Here is a 27575-nt window from a genome sequence, read left to right on the forward strand (position 1 = left end):
TAAGTAACCCTTAGTCTCTTCCTGTTTGTCAAAAGTTTCATATACTTCTCTGTAGTGTTTTTTTTAATTAAATGTACTTCTTCCTTTTCTTTATTTCATGTGACATAAGCATGTCTTATTCTTTGATACCAGATCTCAGATAATTTCTCTATCTGAACAGGAAGGAGTGCACAAGGCAGATAACCAACATCTGTTTAAACATGTACTCTTTAGAACAAAAATAACTGGAAGGATAAACAGTGGAACATTGAATCAAACCCACCATTGGCAGCAGTTTTCCTTTTGAACACACTTCCAGAAAATTTTTTTTTAAATATGGCTTTTCTAGATAAGCACTCTGCTCCATTTAGCTATGTCTTGCACATCAAGAAGTAATTCACCATTGAAATTAAACTCCATTTCAACAAGCAATTATTAAATGCCTGTTGTGTGTAAGTCATTTTGCTAAATGCTAGGAATCAAAGAAAAAAAATTTTTAAATGTCCCTTTTCCTATGGGAATTTGCATTCTAATGCAAATGTAATACAATTAAAGAATTTGTTTAGAGCCATTTGGTGGTTTTGTGCAGCTGTTTTCAGAGATACTTCTAGGGACCTGTAAATTTTCAGTTCTTCCAAGGTAAAGATGAAATGGAGAGATGAAATGTAATACAATTAAAACATGTATATAACAATTGGAAGTGGGGAAAGTGAGAACTAATTATTGAAGGTATTAGAAAAAGCTTCCTATATAATTAAGCTTAAGAACTGAGCCTTGAACTAAGTTCAGGGATTCTAAACTGGGAGGCAAAAAAGGAGTGCATTTTGTACATGAGAAACATTGAATAAGCCAGTTGAGTTGGAATATGGAATGTGTGAAGGAGGGTAATGTGTAACAAACTTGGAAAGGTAAGTTTAAATTGGGGCATAAAATTATTCAAATCCCAAGCCTAGAGGAAATAAGGAACCATTGAAATTTCTTAAAGAAGGGATGAAAATGGTCAGAACTATCCCCAATGAATATTATGTTGGCAATTGTGGAAGATGAATGGGAAAGGGGAAATTGGAAGCTGGCAGGTCCATTTAGAAGGCTGTCCAACTGAAAAGTGATGAGAACCTGAACTGTGATGATAGAAGGTGTGATTAAAGAGGAGGCTGGTGTGAGAGATGTGCAAATATAATACGGGGTGAAAACTAATTACATATGGGTATTGAGAGATTGAGTGGAGACGAAAGGATGACTCCACTTTTATGAACCTGGTTGACTTTCAAAAAGTTAAATGGTGATGCCTTGACAGAAATAAAGAAATTTAAAGGAGAGATAAGCTCTTAGGAGAAGAAAAACAGTTGTTTTGAACATGTTAAGTTTAATATGCTTATAGGAGGCCCATTTGCCAAGAAGCAGTTGGTGATGCAAGACTAACACTAAATATATAGCTCTGAGTCATCCTTATCATAATAATAATCATAGAATCCTCATTTGTCAGGGGCTACAGAGATTATCTAGTCCAACATGTCCCTGAGAAGGAATCTCCTTTAGAACCTATAACAATCCACATTTGGCCTCAGTTTAAAGACTCTGAGTGATTGGAAATTCATTAAGGTATAAGAGCTCTTACCATGAAAACAGTATATATTCAGTTATTCTTCCTAAAACAAAAGATCTTCTTGTTAATTAAAACAATCTCTTACTTTGACATATATTTTTTCTCTCTCTTCAGAAAATGATGAGGTCATCAGTTTTTCATATGTTTATCCTGAGCATGGTGACTGTAGATGTCATTGTTGCTGCTAGCAACTACTACAAAGGAGAGAATTTCAGAAGACAATATGATGAGTTCTACCTGGCAGAGGTGAGCATATTGATTGTGACGTCTAGATATTTTTTCAAATATGAAAATGAAGCATTCCATGGGCCAATTTTAACTATAAAAACTCGGTGCTCTGGCTGCAAAACCCATCCTTTCCCTTGAGGCAACTGATCCTTGGCCACTGGATTCTTGAATTTGGGGGGAAAATGATAATTGTTAGTCTTTGGCTTAATGCAGTTAAGTCAATTGAATCTCAGTGTCCCACCCACACCATAGTGTTTGCTCTGAATCTCAAAAAACAAAACAAAACACTACTGTCTATATAACTGGATGTTTTGCTTCTGGCACGAGTCTAGTTCCTAGTTCTCCCCCAAATAGAATGCATCTCTGACCCCAGAGCACTTCCCCTAGCAACCAGTCCCAGAAAATGACCATAATTGTCATTTTCTCACCTAGATTATTCAAACAGCCTCCTAACTGGTCTCTGTGACTGAACTCTTTTATCACTCTAATCCATCCTACACATTGCCACCAAACTAATTTTCATAAATACAGACCTTGCCATGTAACTCCCCTACTCAACCAACTCTAGTGGCTTCTTTTTGTCTATAGAATAAAATATAAACCCCTCTGCATAGCTGTTAAAGGTCCCTTTAAAAATCTGGCTCCAACCTATGTTTCCAGGTTCATTGGAAATTATTCCCTGACCTGTACTCTGGATTCCAACCAAACTGGTCATCTCCCTATCCTACACACACAGGACATTCTATGTCCTACATCCATGACTTTGTACTGGCCTTCTCTCATACCTGTAATGAATGCCTTTCTTACCTTCACCTCATAGAATGCCCCTCTTCCTATACAATACAACTCAAGCAACATCTTTGGTACAAATTCTTCCCTGATTCCCCCCAACTGGTAGTGCCTTCCCTGCCAAAGTACTTTATATTCAACAATTTTGTATATATTCATATTTATTCACTTTATATTTATGTGATAGACATTTTATGTGCATTTGATGTGTGCTATACTTGAAATAAGTTCCTTGCAAACAGGGTTTATTTTATTATTGATAGTGTATGCTCAGTGTCTAACACAATGTGTGGCTCCTAATTGGTGCTTAATAAATGCTTATTGGATCCTGGACCGATGTCATTGTTGTAGGTTATGAAACCAAGCTCATCTCAGCCAACCAGGAGGCCTCCTGCTTGATATAGGATTTTGTTTTTTGCTTTTTCGCATGAGCAGATCAAGCATTTTCACCATCTAATCAACTATATTTCCCCCTCAACCTCTCATGACTATAGGTATGAGTAAAGGTTCATTAGATAAGTACCATATTGTTGCCAGAATACATTTCTTCATGTAATACATGGTACAAACATTTTCAGTAAGTAACAAAATTACTAGTCTATAGAGCACTGCTCAGAATATTATGAAAACCTCCATTTCCTATAGCAACAGGGCATAGCTTCTCTATCACATGCAGTATTGTATATTTTGTTTAATAATTGATTTACTGATTGTTAGTCAATGTGTCATTAAAGATACATAGTTTTTAAATATATATGTATGTATATTTATATATGTAAAATGATTTTGTGGGTAAATTTTCTGGATAATTTTTTTTTTAGAAATCTTTGATATAGGCCAATGGAAAATAACTTTTATTTGTAAAATGTAACTTATAAAATTGTCTTTTAAATAATTACAACTGACAATTATGTAGCATGTTAAGGTTTATTAAGCAATTTCCTTCCAAGCATGTGATGTAGATAGTGGAAGTATCATCCCTATTTTTCAATGATGTAACTGAGACTTAGTAACTTATGCAGCTTCAGGCAGCTAGTATGTGTCAGAACGAGGAATCAAACCTCTCTGTGAACCACCAGATTGCTACCATTTCCCCTATTTCATACCTCTCCTACAATAGCATATACTTTGTGAATGTATCCCATTTTAAAAAAAAATATAATATTTGAAAGTATTTTGGTTTTGAATGTCAACTTTCATTAATTTATTAAACTCATGAGGATGGAATTCCCCCTGTCAATGCAAATCAATGCCATTTCTGTTACTTATAGTTGTAGAGAAGTTGTTTGGTCACCAAGAGGTTAAGTGACCTGCCTAGCATCATTGAGTCAGTATATGTCAGTGGCAAGATTTGAACCCAAATATTCTTCACTTCCAAGGTCAGCTCTCTATCCAATGACAAAATGAATGGTTAATATGAAAATGTAAACTTTTTAAAATAGATGAATTAGAAGTTATTTATGTCATAAAGATATCTTACATTCTAAAATATAATTTTCTTTAGGGTTCTTCAAATCTTGGTGCAGTTAGTTTTGATTTCCAGAAATACAACTTGCACGATTTTTCAGGAAGACATAAATTTGTTAAAGCAAGGTGTACCTGCAGGATATAGATACCTATGTGAATATCAGTTCATGGTTAATATGTCACTTTTTAATTTCTTCTTAGAATCCTTTCCTTATTGTTCAGGTTCACTCTGACAGTACGTAAAAAAGCTGTCAACCAACCTTCCTAAAGGTAGTTTGCTGAAACAAAATGTCATTGATAATGAACTTATGCTGGAGTAGAGCTTCTGCAGGCAAGGTGGTAGAGCTGCCAAATTGCTTATTTCCTATTAAATTTCTTATCAGTGTAACCAATATCCAAATGGTATAAAAATCTCCTTGCTTCTCTGAAAATTCATTCCCATTAGATTGCCTTATTTTCAATTGATGTCAGCATCAATCTTTCATGTCTTGCAGCACTAGGTGTAGTGAAAAACATTTTATAACAGTTTTCAGGTTACAAGAAAAAGTTATAAATTGATTTCCCAATTTTTTTAAATTTTCTCATGATGGAGAATATCTAACCGTAATACATATACATTTATATGTGTGGATATGCATACATATGTGTATATGTATATACATGTATATACACATGTGTATATGTATATACATATATATACACACATGTACATATCTTAGAATAAACCCTCAATTTGATTCTTTGCCCCAAATATCTCCCTCATATTTAAAGTTATTCACTCCCCAGTGAAGGAAGGGGAAGTAGATGTTGGGAGTCAAGTCTAAGCCTAGACCTCTGTCACAATGCAGTAACTTTATGTTTATCTAGCAGTCTCTTCTAGCAGCCTCAGCCCTTTGTATCACATCACCAACTTGAGCAAGAAAGAAAAAAAAGGCCAGATATCTGTCTCAAAGACCCTGAACTAAAGCCATTCACTTTATTCCTTTGTGTCAAACTCAGAGACTTGCTGATTTGTTATTTGATATATAATTCATAAAAAGTTTTATTATCTGGCTTTTTAGACTACAGCAGATTAGAAGCTAAAGGCAGAAAATGAAAGTCCTCAGAATGTCAACTCCATCACTCCTCCTGTAGTTGCTGATATGTATTATGAAAAGTCTGTGTTTAATGCTCCCAACATTCCCAGATGATGGCCTGATATTGACAATCATAAAGTAGATGCAGAACTGTTTTACTATATAGTATGATAATAGTGGTTTGTAATGACGACCTTCAGTCATCAGACTTAAGCAATTTGTGTTATTCTTTAAATAAGTACAGAGAAAAAATTTGCTGAAAGCAATGTTTTGGTATTTAAAGTAATATATTTTTCATCTGGAAAATTTCCTTATGAGAAATACATTGTTTCCTGACAATGCTAGATCAACTAGGGCCTGCTTGATAATAAAATAGTACAATACCTTTGAAATAAATTTCATTAGGTGATTTTTAAATTTTATTTTTATTGGTAAATACAAACAACTTGCATGCAAATATGGGAATTGTTATATTAATACTAAAAAGTAGCATTTTTTGCAGTTAATAAGAGCACATACATGACATTTTACAATCCTACATTTCCACTGCCAATGTAGCTATATAATGAAATACACAGGACCCACATTCTTTTCAATTCATTCTCCATAAATTAATATTTGGCTACAGAAAGAGCTATCTACAAAACTGACTTTTTATCAACAATTTGTGCATGAATCAAATAAGTATTTCCAAGTTCACTAGGAACTAATAGATTAGCAGCTAGAAAAAAGTCGTTCTATACATTTTGTAAAATTGAGTCTTAACAAAAGAATATAAAATAATGGATCATTCCATGTTGAGCAAGATTGATTATATAATTTATCTGAGATGGCTGTCTTTGAAGTATCAGAGCAAATGGGTTAATACTGCAACTCTGACATGTTCCATGAATAATATGGTCAACTTGGGGGAAAAAAAAGACCAGGGAATGAATTGTATAGTTTATACCACCATGTATTTTAAGGTACTATATAAATATCACTTATTTTAGTTAAATGAAATAATTCAAATTGAGAGCTGTTCTATTTTAAAATAAAATTAGATCTTATAAAAAACCTTTATTGAATTACAGATAGTCCAAACATGAAAGTTATATCTACTTAATTTATCTTTGAGTAATGAGTTGGTTAGTTAATTGATTAACTTTCAGATATAGCTGTGAAATTAATATTTTAAAATTTTGACTTGCACCATCTGAAAATGAAACCCAGAACTGAATGATGGAGAAGGAATGTTGTTCTTATAAAGGACAAATGAATGAAATCGAAACTTCTGAAATAGGAATCTGCATTATTACTTTAATCATGACAGATCTGTTTGCCTTACCTTGCTTACCGTCTACACTTTTATATCTACAAAGTGCTTGGAAGCAATTTATTTATTAGCATTAGTAAACTGTTAATATTTTATGTTAATTTCAATATTAATTTTAAATTTTTAATCTGAAAAGTTTCAAGGTAAATTAAATAATTGATATTATAGTTAGAATCATTTGAATATTGCATAAGAATATTGAAGTACAGGACACCAGGAAGTGTGAGTGTGTTTTTCCAGCAACATTAAAATTTCATTTAATTTTTAACAACCCACATAGTGTTGTTTTAATTCTGTGAAACAGACAGCTCACTAAATGGAAGTTATATACCTAATCTTCATTAGTGATTATTAATTTATTTTATTTAATATTAAGGAAATTATTTTATTAAAATTAAGAGTTAATAACATGTTTATAGCACTTGAGTTTTACAGAAAGTTTCCCTTCACTTCAACAAGCTGAAGAAGATTGCACCAGTATTATTATCCTTTTTATACAGACGAGGAAATTATGAGTCATAGGGCTAAAGAATCATCATGATATGCCATGAGTAAATATTTAATTTCCTGACATACTAGCAGGTGCACAGCTATGACACTATCTATATGACACAAATGGAGTAAATACAATTATAATTTTTCCTGCAACTAAAACAAATTTTATATTATTTTTTTAAAAAGCTATGAATGTATGTACATATGTGTGCATGGATGTATTTATTGAAGGAAAGAAGTCTGAAAAGTCATAAAAACAGTTTGGCTTTAGGTTACAGAATGCTAGACCAATCCAGTAAGTAATCAATTACCTATATCTAAAATGTCTTGCTATTTATTAGAGGTAAAAAGACAAGATTAAAAATAGTCCTAACTATCAAGGTCAGTGTATCTATTCCTTATCCCCAAAGAGGATAAACATTTTGTAGAGGAAAAAAAATAATTAAACTGAAGCTTCTTAACTAGCAGTTTACATTATTTTAATATGGCCTAAAATCCATATGCTCTATGGTCTGTGCACCAAAGACAGAGAGTAGCATGGTTGACAGAGCAGTAGGCCTTGAGTTTGGAAGAATTGAATTCAAATTTCACCTGAGACATTTAAAAGTCTTGCAGCCCTGGACAAATCACTTTACCTGTTTGCCTCAGTTGCCTCAACAATAAAAAGGACATAATAGTAGCATCTACCTCTCAAGATTGTTGTGAGAATCAAATGAGATAACATTTTTTTTAAAAAGCATTTAGCACAATGCCTGACACATTTTAGATCCACCTGCCTTCTTTCTGCGCCTTTTACATTTCTCCATCTCCAAAGTGTTAGTTTTCTTTTTAGTGATGACAAAAGATCCCCAGGCCCACAAACGGACCTGTAACGAAAAAATTTGATACACCAGTAAAAAACATTTATTGTCTGAAAAAATGCTTGTAGGGGAGAAAAGATCCTACAAGGGATCAGAGAGGGAGAGAGAGTTCTCAGCTACTCAAAGTGGAGTGGGAAAAGGATGAGATATTGTAATTTCTAGAGGCTTTCATGCAAGGAGCAGGGATTAAGGGAGAAGACATCTGCAAACACAATAAGCCAGGTAACAGTATGCTTAGAACCTTCCGAGCAAGGTCTTGAGTCTGCAGCTTCTGCTCAGGTTGTCCCTTAGCTGACAAGGCTGGTTCTGTGGTTTCTGGCAACTATAGGCATCTCCAAATTCAGCTAGAGTTCACTTGCAAAGGATCACTGGATGTCAAGCAGCTCTGAGCCTCAGAAATTCTTCTAATTGACTGGTTGTTGTGTAACTCCATTGTCCTGCTCTGCTGCGAAGAAAGGAAGTTCTAACATATGTTAATAGTCGTTACAGAGCCCATGTTAACACTAGGAAGGAAACCAATTACGGAGGCAGCTAGGTGCACAGTGGATAGAATACCTGGCCTGAAGTTAAGATTCATCTTCCAGACTTTAAATCTGGCCCCAGATATTTATTACCTTTGTGACCCTGGACAAGTCATTTGACCCTATTTGCCTCAGTTTCCTCATCTGTAAAATGAGCTAGAGAAGGAAATGGCAAATCACTCCGTGATCTGTGCCAAGAATACCCCAAATGGGGTCAAAAATATTCAGACCCAACTGAAATGAACAACTAAATGAACAACTAAAACAAACCACTTATATTACTAAGTTATCAGTAAATGGTTACATTATCTTATGGAGATACAATTTGCAAAGAGCATTAACTAGGAACATCAAGAAAGGCTTTCTGTAGGAGGTGACACATGGCATGTGTCTTGAAGAAAACCAGGCATTCTAAAAGGAAAAGGTGAAGAGTGAGTATTGAAGACAGCCTGAGAGCACAAGACATGCAAGAAACAGTGCACAAAAGAGAATAATGAGAAATATACCTGGACAGTTGGCTTGGTGACATTGTTAAGGGCTTTAAGATTAGAAGATACCTTCTAGTTACTCAAGTATGAAGAGTCAAAGGTCTTCTTTAAAAGGTTATGGACTCTAATATTAAGGGCTCTGAAACAACATATTCATGCAACCTTTTTAGAAACATTTTTAAATAGATTACCCACAGGTGATAAAATAATTCATACTCCCAGGGACTTCTTTATAAATTATTTTGTAAGACTAAAGAAAACCATTCTAACTGCTAGGAGTCAGTGTATAGTTAGAGCTAAAAAGTCTCTTAAGTATTAAAATGATATGCTTGCTATTTTCAAATTGTCTTTTTGTTTTCTTTGAACTTATTCATTTAATTGACAACTTGTTTTAGAAGTAAAAAAAGAAAAAGGCTTGCCTGTCTCATCCAGGATAGAAATAAGTGTTTTTGTTTTTTTTATTTTTTGCTAGGCAGTGGGGTTAAGTGACTTGCCCACAGTCACACAGCTAGTAAGTGTTATGTGTCTGACGCTGGATTTGAACTCAGGTCCCCCTGACTCCAGGGCCACTGCTCTATCCTCTGTGCCACCTAGCTGCCCCCCAGGATAGAAATAAGTGGAAGAAAGCCGAAACTGTTCATTACGTGATCTTTAGTGTCTCAGATACTCTATAATTATTATTATTATAATTATAATTATATTACATAATATAAACATTATATTATATAATTATGTGATAATCATATTATAATTCTTATATGTTCAAATAATCTTTTGATTTTGTTTTTAATCCCATTTCCAATTAAATTTTAATTTTAAAATATGTAAGCATATTTCTTAAAAATTATCAAAGCCACTTCTCTTGTTCCAGAAAAATATTCAGATCACATACAGTTATTGTGGTTCTAGAGTCCTGCTGCTGATACTTAATAGCTGTGTCCTTGAGAAAGCAGGTCACTAAAGCTTTCTGAGACTCAGTTTCCTTATATGTAGAATGGGGATAATAATGTCTGTAGTATTTGCCTCCCACATGTATTTGAAAGCTCAAAGAAAATAATGTATGTAAATTGCTTCACAAAGTTGACTGCATTTAAAATAAAAGTAAAGTATAATTATTTGAATTAAAATAACTCAAATCTTTGTTTTTACAGTGATTTAAAAATAAGACTAGAAGGGAATAGAGAAGAGACCCTGCATTTCTTTGGTATGAGGAGTTGTAAGATGGGGAGTATTTACTGATGCAGGTTGGCACATTCTCTGTGTATTAGCCTTAGTGAGTTGCCTAAAACACTGAAAAGTTTAAGGATTTTCCCAAAGTCACACAGCTAATACAAATCAGAGACAAGACTAGAACCTAGATCTTCTTGGCTGTGAGCACAGCTCTCTATCCATTATATCACACCAAATTAAGATTAGAGAGCTCATAATAGCCACCATCATTTTGAGGAAATGCAGAGCATGCAAAACAATGAATTTATTTCATTTAGCTTTGACTAATGGATTGGTGAGTGTATGATTGACAATTTGACACATCAGTAAAATTCATTTTTTTAAAAGTGTTTAAAATGAAATATGTCTAAATTATGAAAAATTTGTGCTTACCCAAAAGGACAGTCAATTTAGAGAGGAAAATATAGACTCCTGCTTAGTAGGATTTGACATTATTGTTTTAATAATGATTTAAATCCATAGTTTTAATAAAATTCATTCAAAATGCAGTGTTGTCAAGGAGAATATTTTGATCTAACCTATCATAAAGAGACATCAGAACAGTATGTGAAAGGGTATATAATAAAAATGTTCATAAATTTGATTATATAACCAGTCATGACACGCTTTCTCTGATTTTTTTCTTAAGTAGGTGAGAGCTCATAAAATTACTTTTCCAGTGAAGTCATACCAAATCGATAAGTTAGGTGGGAACTGAAAGATGCATAGGACAATTAGTTTTTGCTTGTCATAGAAATGATGTGATCCTGAATTTAGAAATGGCACTCACTCTTTGAGAAGACCTCAAGACACTCTTCTACCCTAAAATAGTTCATTCATTTTCTGAAGGTGCTCAACTTCCTTTTATAAAACAGTTTACATATGAGTAAACCTGGGCATATTTCTATGCACATCTGAACAGAAACAGTTACATAACAACAAAATATTCTATAATTGAGGAATTAATTAAAATTAATTATGAAAATGAGTAATTTCCTTGGCAATATTAAAGGAAATTATTCTTTAGATCTGTATCCCTTTACCAATTATATTTGCTTTCATAATATCCATCTACTGGAAACTTTTCTTCTTCATTTAAAAAGTAATTTCTGTACTTTCTCTTTGAATATGTTTCGTTTCATGATGTTTGTTAAAATGAGGTAGCATAAAAGGATTCATTAATTTCTGTGTTTTTAAATTTTGATCCCCTCATTTTAGTCTCATTAATCACTTGCAGTGTTCAAATTAAGAGAAGTCATCCCACCTCATTTGAGCTTCACTCCTTGACATTATCATTAGGTTTAATTAAGTTTTCTTTGAAACATCAGTTAAGAAATTTCTACTGACAGTTATATAATATTAATATCTAAATGACTCAAGAAGATTTTTGGTTAGGGATTCTGAGCTGTAAAAGGACCAGACTATCCTGACATTAAAGACAACCCGTCAGGTCTCAGGAAGAATTTGTAATGGAGAGAGAACTTACACTTGAGGCAAAGGACCAGAATTCAAGTTCCCCTCTCTAATTGCTTACTACCTATGTGACCATAGGCAAATCCTTAGGCTTTACTTTTCCTTATCAGTAAAATAATGGGGTGGCATCTGAGATGCCTTCCAGGTCTACATCTATGATGGTATGTATGATCTTGCATCTCCAAAATCTTCCTGATAGCATACTCAACTTGACTTTTTTGGTTAGGAATTGATAGCCAATGACTCTAGAATGATAGAGGACTTTTTAATCTTAACTTTTATTTAAAGAGAATTAATGACTATAGAATGATTGTTTCTAGCATTTTGTAAAAATGTCTAAATTTTCTTTCTCATGTAAGTTATCAATATTTTTCTATGAATTTTATGATAGACACTAGTGTTTGTACTTTTGAATGATAGATTCTAAATAATTTTCAATATGTAAATAATAAACATTTTAGATGATGGCCAACAAATTTGTAGGTTTTTTGTCAATTATCAGTCCATTACTTATGGAACTTAATTGTGTCACAGCTTTCCCAAATGTTTTTTTAATTGAATTAAATTATTTAATGTATATTAAAATGTTACTTCTCTTAATTTTTCAAAATTTTTCATGTATCTTAATATTTGGCTACAATCTAGTTATTACTATGCCCTCAAGCTTCACAAATCAATACAATGAATTACTTTTACAAAACAGACATTCAAGTTAATTTCTCAACTTCTTTTGCTCTAAAAATGTTTTCCATATGACTATATTATGGAGAGCAGGTAAATATCAACAAATTCTTTAGTGCTAATATTTGTCTTACTGTGTATTGCACTCAAGCCATACAGGTTTATCATGATCTGATCCATATGAATAACCACAAATTACTCACATGATGTGAACTTTTTTAGTGATGATTCTTTCTTCTTCTATAAGCTGAGGAAAGTAATCTTACAGAGCTACCATGGTATATTTTCCTTAAAATTTTGACTTCAAAATGAGGCAGAGGGTTTTGGAGGATGAAGGTAAGCCTTCTTCGAGAGTATCAGATGCTTCTCTTATCTTTCAGGTTTCTAGGTGATGCAGGGACTAAAGTGTAGGGCTTGAAGTCAGGAAAACTTGAGTTAAAATCCTGCCACAGATGCTTGTTAGTTCTGTGACCTTGGATAAGTCATTTAAGCTCTCTGTGTTTTAGTTTCTTCATCTAAACAAAGAAGAGGTTGTGCTCGATGACCTCTAAGTTGTCTTCCATATCTAAGTCTTTGATCTCATGATTATAAAAAAATACCCAGGATTTAAGAAGACTATTGAGGGAGAATGGAGATTCTCTGAAGGGAGAACCCCATACAAGTCATACTAAACTATTACTGTTCCCATTATAGTATAGTGGACAAAAAGCACAAAAGATAGGACCAGAAGATCTGAGATCTAACCCTTGTACTACCACAACCTATGTGAAGTCATTTCATATTTCTGAGCCCCAGTTCCTCATCTATTAAATGGGTATAACTGTTTTGGAGATTCTGTAGAGGGGAGGATATTTTACGATGTTCTTGAGATGGTTGCCTGTGAGGTCCTATCCAAAAATGAGATCTTAATATCATGTATTCCTCTTTCTGAGTTCTCACATGCATGGCACTATTTCAACCAAAGAATATCATTGAGTATTTATAAATCACAGTTTTCATCTGCCACAAATGTAATGAATTCTCTATATATTTTGGGAAATGAATAGGGAAGTGCTTTTTTGGGAAGAGGTAGCAATCTTGTGTTTCTAAAATAAAGATAATGATTGGAAAATTTTACACCTTAAGAGCAAGTTATAAATCTTCTGTCTATATTGGAAGTCTATAACTTTTCCCCATTGCCTGAGTTAATTCTAAATATTATGCAGATATCTAGAGCAATATATTTTTCACAACAAAATCAGGCAGTAGATCTGTTTCCTAATGTCTCCTCTTGTGTTTCATAAGTCAAGGAGGACCAATAATCATCTTATAAGTGAAAAGACAGGTGTTTAATGTTAACCACATTTTATGCAAATCATTTGCTATATTTTTTAATTATTAGTGTTGTGAGTGTCTTTGAAAAGTATAAAGTTTTTCCCACAGAAAAATAAAAATGCAGATGGTGTTGCCTATGTATTTTTACTGTGGATTACAATTATTTCATATAATTTCATTTATTCCTGTTGATTGCATATCTAAAATTAAAGTGAACAGGTGCATTACTATATAATAAAATTCATGATATTACATTGAGATGTAATTCATACCTTTATTTGAAATTTTAAATGTAAAATGAAATAAGAGAATGTGGAACTCTACAGTTAAACATGTTATGCCTATGAAGACAAGGAGAGAATATCTCCAATTGGGACAAGTTGGAGTGAGTAAAGCCTTGCTAAATTTTAGGAGTGTTAAAATTGTAAATTATTCTTCTGCATTTTTAAAAATATGTGATATTTCTAAAAATTTAAAAAGTTTACTTTTTTAATTTAAAAGTTAAACATGTAACGATAATGAAATCTAGGAGAGTATATCTCCAATTTAAAGAGGTTGCAGCAGGGAAAGCTTTGCTAAATTTTAACAGTGCTAAAATTGTAAATCGTTTTCCTGAATTTTTAAATGGGATATTTCTAAAAATTCTGCATTGAAAAGCTTAGTAGATTTTTTTGCTTGACATGTGCTGGTCTTAGATTTCCTTCAAGATCCAAGACAAATGCAAACTCTTTCATGAAGCCTTTCCTCATTTTCCTTGAGCCAGAAGTAATCGCCCCATTATCTCGATTACTATAAATTACTATAAATACTTCTTGCAGTTTGCATTTTACCCTAGGATGATAGTTATTTTTAAGGGTTTTTTCCCCACATACTAGAACACGAAGGTCATGAAAACAGAGATTTTAAAGAGATATGTTCTATATAGCATAGTACCTTAAGCATTAACACTCAATTAATGGTTATTGAATGAATAAATTAATGAATGTATAGAGAGACAAAAACTTCCAAGTCATGTTCCACATTACTGGAGATTTTTAGGGTTTTTTTGAAAATCTGACATTTAAGATTCTGTAGAGAAGAGATCTAGGAAGACTGTAACTAGGCTCTCTCTTCCCTTTCATTTGTGGTTTAAGGCTCTAATTTCTCAATGAAATATATCTTGACTACTAAATTAAAATATTTGCATTTTGTACTTTTTTATCTGTGGGCAGTCTCACCATCCAGTTCACTTCTCTCCTCCTTCCCCTTTCTTAAAATGGAAGCATACATTCCACCGAGTCAATAAAAGCGAAAATATATTGTTTGGACGTATATTCTCCAATACCAATACATACCAAATAGCAAGGTATTTTTTTAAAGTTAAATAACACTTGTCCAAGAGATAAAATAGACTTGCCTATGCAAGTTTTTCTGCCCCCAATATGTTTCCTAGTCTTTATGTAAACAAAGGAAGGATTTGGAATAGTTGACCTTTAAAGTTGTTTCTAGTCTATGATTCCAAATATCACAGTTTGTTTATTCTTCTTGTCCAAAAGAGTATGTTCCTGATTTTATATAACTTAAAATTATATCTCTATTCTATTGTTCAGTAGCTTAGAGAATGTCTAAGAGAATGTCTTGAGTTTTAGCAAGAATCAAGCCTATGTATATACAAGAATCTCTAATCACAACAGTTCTTTTATTGACGATGAAATTATTTTAACATTTAAAGTACATACTTAATAAAAACTGACATATTGGTTGATTGGTACTCTAGGTTGATTCAGTCTATTAAAGTTCATTATCTAATAAAAATATATATCTAAACTTTTTTTCTCTTTTAAAAATTAAAATTCAAGGCCTTTGTTAAGACTACCTTGGTTTCAGCTTGTACTGACTAAAGTTCATTCATTCTGAATGCTTAAGTTGTATTGCTATAAATCATAATTCTAAATTCAGATGTTGGTATTTCTTTTTCTTCATAAATATTCTACCAGGTGGCCTTTACAGTCCTGTTTGATTTGGAAGCTCTTCTGAAAATCTGGTGTTTGGGATTTACTGGCTATATTAGCTCATCTCTCCACAAATTTGAACTGCTACTGGTAGTTGGAACTACTCTTCATGTTTATCCAGATCTCTATCACTCACAGTTCACGTACTTTCAGGTAATGAAAATAATTTCTAATATTTTCCTCCTTATGATATTCTTGTTCAGTTTTTCTTTCAATACCTTGTTCTGTATGATTTTCTTATCCATAGGTGATTTTGATAAACACCTCATTATGGTAACTAGCAAATTAAGAGTACCTCTATTTTATAGACATTTAATGCCCAAAAATTCGCCAAAAGGAGGCAATCAGTAAGCATTTATTAAGTGTTTACTATATTCCAGACATGGTGCTAAGTGTGGAGAATAGAAAGGCTAAACAATCCCTGCTCCGTAGGAACTCAAATTCTAATGGAGGAAGCAACTGGCAAATAACTAGCCATACATACATACATACATACATACATACACACACACAAACACACACACACACACACACACACACACACAAAAATATATATGGAAGGCAGTCCCATGGGAGAAGAGGCAATCAGGAAGTTGAAATTTGAACGGAGTCCTAAAGGAAGGTAAGGAAACTAAAAGTCGGGAGGTGAGGTGGAGAAGATTCTAGAAAAAAAGACATCCAGTGAAAAATCCTGAAGAGATGAGAAACTGGCATATCCTATTTGAGGAGTAGTATGTAGTTGAGTATAGTTAAATCATAGAGTACATGGAGGGGAGTATAGTGTAAGAAGACATAAAGAATGGTAGAAGAGGGCCAGATTATAAAAAAAAATAAAAAAAGGTTTACACGCCAAACAAAGGAGTTTATATAGGGTACTGGAGATAATATGGAACTAGTGGGCTTTCTTGAGTAAAGGAGTGACTTTGTCACACCATTTAGGTGTGACATTACCATGGATTCAGGAAAATCACTTGAGATCTGACTGGATTATTGATTGTAGTAGGAAGAGATTAAAGGCAGGGAGACAAATTAAAAAGCCTGAACTAGGATAGTAGCTGTTTTAGTATAGAGAAGGGGCCATAGAAGAGGGATGTTATGAAGATAAGAGGGATGTTACGAAGAATTTGATGATAGATTGCATGGGTGGGATAAATAGAACTGAGGAGTTGAGGATGAAACTCAGGTTATGAACCTAGGTGACTGGGAGGATGATAGTACCCACAACATTAAGGGAAGTTCAAAAGTAACAAGGGAGAATTTTGGGGAGAATATACATTTTGCTTTAGTAATGTTGAGTTTAAGATACCTATAGGATAGCTAATTTGATATGCCCAAAAACTAGACAACATGGAGCTGGCCCAGGACAGACTAGAGATGGATATAGACATCTGAGAATAATCTGCCTAGAGATGATAATTGAATCCATGGAGGGGATATGACCACTGAATGATAAAGACAAAAGAGATGAAATCTGAGGATAATGCTTTGAGGAACACTCTCACATAATGAGCATGACATGGATGAATATGTAGCTAAATAGCCTAACAAAAAATGGTCAGACACATTGGAAGAGAAACAAGAGAATATATTGTCTCTAGATATAGAATATATCTAGAGAAGAGAGAGCATATAGTTGGAGAAGGTTAAAAAAACCTCTCAAATGCTTCAGGAAGGATAAGAATGAGGATTGAGGAAAAAAACCACTAGATTTGGCAATCATGAGGTCACTCAGTGAATGTTCTTGCCCCATTAATAATGCAGATTTAAGTATAAAGACAGACTAAAGTTATAGATGTGATGCTCTACGGTTGTGTCAAACTCAAATAGAAACAAATCCCTATGGGCTGCATACTGACTTGGAAAACCACAAATTAACACTATTCATGTTGTGCTGTACTTTTGCTCATTTTGTTAAACATTTCCTAGTTATATTTTAATTGGGTCCAGCTCATTTGGGAGTTTTGACAACCTTTAAGATATGAGTTTGAAACCTCTGCTCTACATAAACTCCTAGAAGATAGAAACCTGTGGTCTTGTGTATGTAGTATCATGTATGTTGGGTTCATGAATAAAGAACAAAATTCAAAGGCTTACCTGGGTTCAGTTCCTTTCAGGATAGAGTCTCTTCATAATTTAAGAGTAAAATACTAAATGATATTCCATTTTCTACTCACCATCTAGCTTGTAATTATCTACTCCGTTATAGCATTTAATTCAAGCATTTAATGAATATTTGGTTTTAGAGTCTTTATAGGAGAGAGGATGAAGAAAAATTATATACAGTTCTTAAATAATATTAATCTCATTAATTATTCAAGATCTCTATTAATTACAAAATTCTTATCAATTTTGAATAAGAAGTCACATCTAGAATATTATTAATTATTAAATAGAATTAATGTTATATTTCTATGAACTACTATTTCTATGAACTATTATTTCTATTCCTATGAAATTTCTGAAATAACACTAATTTACTTCTGTAACTTGCAGTTCTCTAGGGCCACAAATACATACATACTTAAATTCACAATATAATAGATAAAAAGAAGCAGTCATCTCTGATCTATAATATATGGATAGAGATATAGATTTAGCTAGCTAGCTTGCTAGATATTTGTACTATATATATTAAGAAGATATGTTCACTTGAATAACTCCAGAAGGTGGAAGCAGTGTGGAAAGAATTTAGGAGAACATCAATAAAGACAAAATTAGAAAAATATCATTGACATTATAGATAGGGAGTAAATATATGCAAGTTGGAAGAAATAGATTATGAATATATTGTAGAGTCTTGGGTTGCAGTTCCCCAGTGCTTAGCACACTATATGTCTCGTAGTTGGTGCTTTATAAATGCTTTTTGACCAATTGAGTGTTTGGACTGCTCATTGTACCAAAGACAGTACATCAAAATATATTCCTAATGTCCTTACTCATCCTAACCAGAGGGAAAAAAGATCGATGAAGCAGTCAGTGGAATTATACTTCTAAACATTATTCTCATGGACAGGGAGGAATTTATTCCTGAAATAAAAATGATAATAAGCTTATGAGAAGTGAGGGGAAGGAAATACCCAAATGATACAGAAAGAAAGAAAAACAAAGAACAATGTGACGTGCATCCTAGATTTGGGGAGAATAAATTGAAAGAGTTTATAACAAGGATAGATAGCATACTATAACTAAAAACTCCATAGGAAAAATTGTCTTGAGAGAGATGGGAAGCTCTTGAGAATGAATTTTTTTTAAACATTCATTTAGTATTTTAGTTTTCCCCAGTTATATGTAAAAACAATTTATAGCATTTGTTTTTGAAACTTGGAATTCTAAATTCTCTCCCTTCCTCCTTCTCTAACCCCCTTCATTGAGAAGTCAAGCAATTCAATATAGGTTATAAATGTCCTGTTATGCAAAACATTCCCACATTTGTCATGTTCTGAAAGAAAACACAGACCAAAAAAAAAAAAAACAACTCAAGGAAAATAAATAAAGAAAAAAAGTATGCTTCAATCTGTATTTGGACACCATCATTGCTTTCTATGGAGATGGACAGCACCTTTCATCATAAGTCCTTCAGAGTTCTTCTTGCATCAGTGTATTGCTGAGAATAGCTAAGTCATTCACATCTGATCATCTTACAGCACTTCTGTTGCTTTGTGTGCAGTACATTTCATTTTGCATCAGTTCAAGTTAGTCTTTTCAAGTTTTTCTGAGAGCATCCTGCTCATCATTTCTTATAGCACAATAATCTTCCATTATAATCACATACCAAATTTTGTTCAACCATTCCCCAATTGATGGGCATTCCCATAATTTCCAATTCTTTGCCACCAGAAAAAAAGCTGCTATAAATATTTTTGTACATAGAGGTCCTTTTCCTTTTTTTTTAATCAGTTTTGAGATACAGACCTAGTAGTGGTTTTACTAGGTCAAAGGATATGTATGGTTTTATAGCCCTTTGTGCATAGTTCCAAATTGCTCTACAGAATGGTTTGATCAGTTCATAATTCCACCAGCAGTGCATTAATGTCTCATTTTTCCCACATCCCCTCCAACATTTGTCATTTTTCCTTTTTTTTCCTATTAGGCAATCTAATTTGTATGAGGTAGTACCTCAGAATTGTTTTAGTATGCATTTCTCCAATCGATACTGAGTTAGAGCATGTTTTCATATCCTTTATGATATAGATATAGATATGTCTATAGGTAGATAAAATTGAAGCTTTCAGATGAAGTAATTTAAAGCTATGTATAGCTTTAAATTACTTCATCAGAAAACTGTTCATTTTTATCATTTATCAATTGGGGAATGGCTTTTATTTTTATAAATCTGACTCAACTCTCTATATGTTTGAAAAATGAGGCCTTTATTAGAGAAACTTGCTTCAAAATGTTTTCACACTTACTATTGCTTACTGTATTTCCCTCCATCCTATTTCTCCATGTTTATTCTATTCTCTCTCCTTTCACCCTGTCCCTCTTCTAAAGCGTTTTGCTTCTGACTGCTCCCTTCCCCAATTTGCCTTCCTTTCTATCAGTTCTCCCTTCTCTTATCCCCTCCCCCTCCTACTTTTCTGTAGGGTGAGATAGATTTCTATACCCAATTGAGTATGTTATTCCCTCTTTAAGCCAATTCTGATGAGAGTAAGGTTCACTCACTCACTCTCCCTCATTTCTTCCCTCTTCCCCTCTATTGTAAAAGCTTTTTCTTGCCTCTTTTATGTAAGATAATTTACTTCATTCTACCTCTCCCCTGCCCTTTCTCCCAGCATATTCCTCTCTTGCCCCTTAATTTTTTAGATATCTTCTCTTCATATTCAACTCAAATCTGTGCCCTCTGTCTATATATTCCTTCTAACTCCCCTAATAATGAGAAAGTTCTTATGAGTTACCAGTATCATCTTCCCACATAAGCACGTAAACAGTTTAGCCTCATTAAGTCCCTTATGATTTCTTTCCTGTTCACCTTTTTTATGCTTCTCGTGAGTCTTGTATTTAAAGTCAGATTTTCTATTTAGCTCTGGTCTTTTCATCAAGAATGTTTGAAAGTCCTCTATTTCATTGAATACCTATTTTTCCCCTGAAGGATTATACTCAGTTGATTATACTCTTGATTCTAATCCTAGCTCCTTTGCCCTCCAAGATATCATATTCCAAGCCATCCAATCCTTTTTATTTCTTTTTTTATTAATTTATTTTGATTTATCAATAATCACTTCCATATGCTTTTGAGTTTAAAATTTTTGTCCCCCTTCCTCCCTACCACCCTCCCCAAGACGGCGCACAATCTGATATAGGCTATATATTTACATTCATATTAAATATATTTTCACTTTAGTGATGTTGTAAGTAGAAATTAAAATCAATAGGAGGAACCATCAGAAAGAGGAAACAAAACTCAACAGAAGAGAAAAAAATAATAATTCAGCTTCCATAGTTCTTTCTTTGAGTGTGGATAGCATTTTCCATCACAAGGCCTCTGGAGATGTCTTAGATCCTTGTATTGCCAGGAAGGGTTAAGTTTATCAATATTAGTCATCACACAACGTGGCTGTTATTGTGTACGACGTTCTCTTGGTTCTGCTCACTTCACTCAGCATCAGACCATACAAGTCTTTCCAGGTTTTTCTGAAGTTAACCTGTTCATCATTTCTTAAAGCACAATAGTACTCCATCACATTCATATACCACAACTTGCTCAGCCATTCCCCAATTGATGGGCATCCTCTCAATTTCCAATTCTTTGCCACCACAAAAAGAGCTGCTATGAATATTTTTGTACATGTAGGTTCTTTTCCCATTTGTGTGATCTCTATGGGATATAGCCCTAGAAGTGCTATTGCTGGGTCAAAGGGTATGCACATTTTTATAGCCCTTTGGACATAGTTCCAAATTGCTCTCCAAAATGGTTGGATCATTTCACAACTCCACCAACAATGCATTAGTGTTCCAATTTTCCCACATCTTCTCCAACATTTATCATTTTCCTGTTTTGTCATGTTGGCCATTCTGATAGGTGTGATGTGGTACCTCAAAGTTGTTTTGATTAGCATTTCTCTAATCAATAGTGATTTAGAGCATTTTTTCACATGACTATAGATGGCTTTAATTTCTTCATCTGAGAACTGTCTGTTCATATCCTTTGACCACTTATCAATTGGGGAATAGCTTGTATTCTTATTAATTTCCATCCAATCCTTTAATGTCAAAGCTGCCAAATCTTGTGTTATCCTGATTGTGACTCTATGACACTTGGATTGTTTCTTTCTAGCTGCTTGCAGTATTTTCTCCTTGACTTTCGAGCTCTAGAATTTGGTTATAATACTCATGAGACTTTTCTTTTTGAGATCTCTTTCAGGAAGTGATTGGTGGATTCTTCCAATTTCTGTTTTACCCTCTGGTTAGAATATCAGGGCAGTTTTCCTTGATAAGTTCTCCAAAGTTGATGTCTAGCCTCCTTTTTTATCAAGGCTTTCAGGTTTGAGAATATTTCACATCATCTTTTTTTTTCATTCTTTCGGTTCTCTTTTATTGTTTCTTCATTTCTCATAAAGTCATTAGCTTCCATTTGCTCAATTCTAATTTTTAAATTACTTTCTTCTGTGAGTTTTGTACCTCCTTTTCCATTTGGTCAATTCTACTTTTTAAGGAGATTTTTTTTTCTTCAGTGAATTTTTGTGCCTCTTTTCCCATTTGGCCAATTTTGCTATTTGAGGCATTCTTCTCCTCATTGGCTTTTTGTACCTTTTACCTAGTCTGTTTTTTAAGGTGTTACTTTATTCAGTTTTTTTGGGTGTCCTTTAGCAAGTTGTTGACTCATTCTTTAAGACTGTCGTGTATCACTCTCTTTTCCCTTCCCTATTTTTCCTCTCTCTCTTACTTGATTTTCAAAATCCTTTTTGAACTCTTTCATGGCCTGAGACCAATTCATATTTTTACTTGGAGGCTTTGGATATAGGAGCTTTGACTTTGTTATCTTCTTCTGAGTGTGTGTTTTGAGCTTCCTTGTCACCATAGTAACTTATGAATTTTTTTTCTCTTGCTAGTTAGGTTATATCTACATAGATGGCTAATTTAATCATTTTGACTAAATGGAGCAATCATTTTAGCCAGATAGTTATTATTCACACAAACCAGCATGTATGAATAAAGTAACTGGTTTACAAATATAAATTTAAAATTTGTTAACAAATTCATTCAAACTCTGTGCATGTAAATATGCCTTTATTTATCTGGCATAGTCCTAGGGATACCTGAAATGTAACCTATACTAAGTTTGTATATGGATTTATTTGTAGTGGCAGTGGTTGAAAAATTCAAGACAATTAACATAAGAAAAATGATTATTCACTTATAGCATATATTTATTTTCTCTTAAAGGAATGAATACACACATATGGTATAGATATACTATGAACTTGAATTTCATCAGATTGCTAGAACACCTTTTCAAAAGTGATCAACGTGTATATAAGCATATGAAATGTATACATATGTATATATGATAAATATAGAGATAGATATATAAGGTGGGATGACAGAAATAGTTATGTAGATTTCTATATTGACACAGGCAATGTTCTATATTAAATTGAGTGGTGGACTTTGAGCTAAGAAGACCTAAATTCAAGTTCCTCTCTGAACTTCACTAATTGTGTTCCCATAGGCAGCCTTTCTGAACCTCTAGCAAACTAGAAATTTTCTAAGATTAAAAATTACGAGTAGATTGTGGTACCTCGTCATCAATAGAGAGGTTTCCCATGTGGGGATTTTTCACACTGGGTCTTTGATGTACTGATGTACAGTACATAAAATAATAAATGAATAATTGAAATCATCTCAGAATGTTGGCAAATCGTTTTTGTATATTAGACCTCTGTGATTAATTCCAATTTCTATATTTGTTGGTAATTTTACTCCATGACCTATGAATATGTCATGTGTTAGTATTCATTCATTTTGAAGACAATTATTGAACATTTACCATACAAGTTTGTAAGGAATCTTTTATTTGTGAGAAGATTGTAGTCTAAACACAGTGTAGAGTGTATGCATAAAAGTCTACACTCATACATGCACACATACATGCCTGCATCAGTACTTACATAGTATGTCCCTATATACATAGAATGATTCTAAGGGATGATAAATTACTTAGTTAGTATCATAGCCAGAATGTGGCAGAGGCAGGATTTAAAGACTAGTCTTCTTGGTCCTGAATCCAGTTCTCTCCTCTATTATACCATTCTGCTTCTGCATTATTTTAAGTATATTTAATTAGCTAACAGAAACTTTGAAATTTGTTTTCTTCAAAAATAATGTCTGATATTTCTAACTCAAAACTTTAGCATACATTCATTTTTTCCCAGTTTTTAAACATTTTTATTTAACATTTTGAGTTCCAAATTCTATCTGTCCCTCCTTCCCCTCCCTCTCCCTGAGATGATAAGCAATCAGATACACATTATACATGTGCAAACATGTAAAACATTTCCATATTCATCATTTTGTACAAGAAGGCTAGGAGAAAAGAAAAAAATGAAAGAAAGAAAGTGAAAAATAGCATGCTCCAGTCTGTATACAATCAATATCATTTCTCCTCTGGAGGTAGATGGTATGCTTCATCATTAGTCCTTTGGTATTGTCTTGGATCACTGTATTGCTGAGAATAGCTAAGACATTCACATTTCTTCACTGAACAATATTGCTATTACTGTGTATAATGTTCTCCTGGTTCAGTTCACTTCACTATGCATCAGTTCATGTAATTCTTTCCAGGTTTTTGTGATGGCATCCTATTTGTCATTTCTTTTTAGCACACTTTAAAAAGTTATAACTCACTATATTCCTATCCCCTCCATGTTGATATCTAATGAACTAAATGATTCCTTTATCATTTTGTTTTGTTTTGTTTATCACTTTTATCATTTTGTTCTATTTCACAAATATTCAGGATATATGTTGTTCTATAACTATCACAATTAAATGAAAAGTAATAGTTATATGTGAACACATAATAGTGGTAGGTTGGTATTAGATGTTGAGCAATATTGATATGAAGAGTGTTTGAGAAAGGAGTGCTTTTTTCCAGACCAGAATTCCATTAAATTTATTGCGTAGGCCTTTGATGGCAAACACATATACCTATTTCAAAATTAATTCCATTTACTGTTTCATTTTCACAGCAATATTAGTTCATCAACACTCATATCCATTGTTTCAATATGTTTGGTGCATGAGGTATCAAGATACATAGTCAGTGACATTTTGACATTTTAATATTTTTTTGACCTTTAGAATTATAATTTAATAATCTTAATGTAGGTTATGGTTAGGTGGTTTGACGTATTTATTACTCTGCAAAAGATCACTTTGCTTCATTTCTAGTGAAATAATTAGGAAATATCTAGATTCAAAAACTTTTTAAAAAGTACCTGTGACATTTTAGTATATGTTAAACTAGGGACAGGGACAAGATCTGTGATTTCATTGGTTTGAAGAACTTCCTTTATCATTGTAGTTCAGTACTTTCTCTGAAATTATAGTCTTAGAGCAAGATTTCTTAATTTTTGGCCATCGATAAATACATATTTATTAAGTACCTCCTGTGTTCCAGGCACTGTACTAAGCATTGGGGGCTACAAATGCAAAAAAGAAAGATGTTCTCTGTCCTCAAGGAGCTTACAATCTGATGAAGATAGACAGTACACAAAAAGAAGCTGGAAAGTATGTGAAATGAGGAGATATTCTGAGCTGAGTTCCCTTTTTAAATGGAAGTTTTGGAGTTCCTGTTTCCAACCTTCAATCAGAGAGATTGAGAGTGGTAGGGAAGTGGAATACCATAGTGATGAGGTTTTCCAAGTAAGAAGCTTCCTAGGTCATGGTATCATAGATGTCTTTGGCAGTTTGGTGAAGCCTATAGACTCTTTCTTAGAATAATGTTCTTACATGTCAGTCTATAAATATTTATTCTCCTATGTGCCATGCACTGTGCTAATTACTAGGGATACAAAAGAAGTAAAAGGTCCTGCCCTCAAGGAACTCACAATCAAATGGGGGGGGGGGGGGGCAAGCAATCAAAAATGTAAAAAACAAGCTATATAAAATACATAGGATTACAAAAGCATCCAATTATTTTTAAATACAACTACTAAAATAATTTTTAAAGCAAGTTCATGAAAACTAGGATAAAAACCCCTATCTTAGAGGGTTGCCTAAAGCACTGATCAGTTAACTGACTTGCTCATATTAACATAACTATTATGGCAGGACTTGGACCTGTCTTTCTTGTTATGAGGCCAACTTTCTTTATAGCAAGTTTCTCTGATAAAGGCCTCATTTCTCAAATATATAAAGACCTGAGTCAAATTTATAGAACTAAGAACCATTCCTCAATTGATAAATGATCAAAGAATATGAACAGCCAGTTTTCAGATGAAGAAATCAAAGCTATCTATAGGCATATAAAAAAGAGCTCTAAATCACTTTTGCTTAGAAAAATGCAAATTCAACAACTCTGAGATGCCACCTCACACCTATCAAGATTGGCTAATATGAGAAAACAAGATGATAGATGTTGGAGGGGATGTGAGAAAATTGGGGCACTAATGCATTGTTGGTGAAGTTGTGAACTGATCTAACCATTCTGGAGAGCAATCTGAAACTATACCCAAGGGGCAACCAAACTGTGTATACCTGTTGATCCAACAATAGCACTACTAGATCTGTATCCCAAGGAGATCATAAAAAAGGGAAAAGAACCTCCATGTGCAAAAATATTTATAGCAGCTATTTTCATGGTGGCAAAATATTGGAAATTGAGGGGATACCTATCAATTGGAGAATGACTGAACAAGCTGTGATATAAGAATATAATGGAATACTATTGTACAATAAGAAATATAAATAGGCATATTTCATAAAAACATGGAAAAGCTCCTACTAACTGATGCAAAGTGAAATGAGCAGAACCAGGGAAACATTGTACCCAGTGTCATAAACATTGTGTGTCAATCAACTATGAATGACTCAGCTCTTCTCGGCAACACACTGATCTAAGACTAGTACAAAGGACTCCCAAAGGAAAATGCTATCTATATCCAAATAAAGAACTGATGGATTCTGAATATAAATTGAAGCATATTTTTTCATTCACTTTATTCTTTCTTGTGTTTTTTTTTCCCCTATTGATCTTTTTCTTCATTTACAACTGTGACTATCATGGAAAAATTGCATGATAGCACACATTTCAACTATATCAAACTACGTACCATTTTTAGAAGAGGTGAGGGAAGGAGGGAGAGAGGAAAATTTGGAACTCAAAATCTTGTAAAAATGAATGCTAAAAGTTTTCTTGACATGTAACTAGGGAAAAAATAAAATGCTATTTTAAAGAAAAGAAAAAAAGACCTATTTGTTCAAAAATATTTATAACAGCTCTTTTTGTGGTGGCAAAGAATTGGAAATTAAGGGGATGACCATCAATTGGGGAATGACTGAACAAGTTTTGTCATGACTGTGATGAAAAGACTTACATGAACTGTTACAAAGTGAATTGAGCACAGCAACCGGGAGAACACTGTACACAGTAGCAGCAATATTGTATCAATGATCAATTGTGAATGACTTAGCTATTCCCAGCAGTAGAATGATCTCAGACAATTGTGAAGGAATTAGGATTAAAAATGTTACCCATCTCTAGAAGAAGAACTGATTGAGTCAAAATGCAAATTGAGCATACCTTTTTTGTGGGACTTTTTTTGGGGGGGTGTCTTTTGGTTTTTGTCAGTTACTGGCCTCTTTGCAGATCCTTTAATAGCATACTCTACTTCTCAACTTGTGGCTTTTCAATAACTATCCATCATGCCTAGAAAGCATTTTTCACCCTGCTTACTTCAAAAATCAGCTCAAAAAAGCCAGGAGAACATTGTACACAGTAACAATAATATTGTATGACTATCAAATGTTCTCAGAAATACAGTGATTCAAGACAATTCCAAAGGGCTTATAATGAAAAATGCTATCCACCTCCAGAAAAGGAACTGATAGAGTCTGAATGCAAATTGGAGTATGCTTTTTGT

General features: G+C 33.3%; 1 protein-coding gene across 2 annotated transcripts in view; it reads left to right on the plus strand.

Annotated features, from left to right (window-relative positions):
• Positions 1-27575, plus strand: part of NALCN (sodium leak channel, non-selective) — a 502028-nt gene that overhangs the window by 247606 nt on the left and 226847 nt on the right. For both annotated transcript variants that reach the window (XM_027854084.1, XM_027854085.1), the window contains 2 exons: positions 1700-1831; positions 15478-15645. In XM_027854084.1, coding sequence (XP_027709885.1) covers positions 1700-1831; positions 15478-15645 — 300 coding nt within the window. The remainder of the gene's footprint in view (positions 1-1699; positions 1832-15477; positions 15646-27575) is intronic.

The sequence above is a fragment of the Vombatus ursinus genome, unplaced genomic scaffold (assembly GCF_900497805.2).
Source record: "Vombatus ursinus unplaced genomic scaffold, bare-nosed wombat genome assembly UNPS02010304.1, whole genome shotgun sequence".
In the NCBI taxonomy this organism is placed as follows: Eukaryota; Metazoa; Chordata; class Mammalia; order Diprotodontia; family Vombatidae; genus Vombatus; species Vombatus ursinus.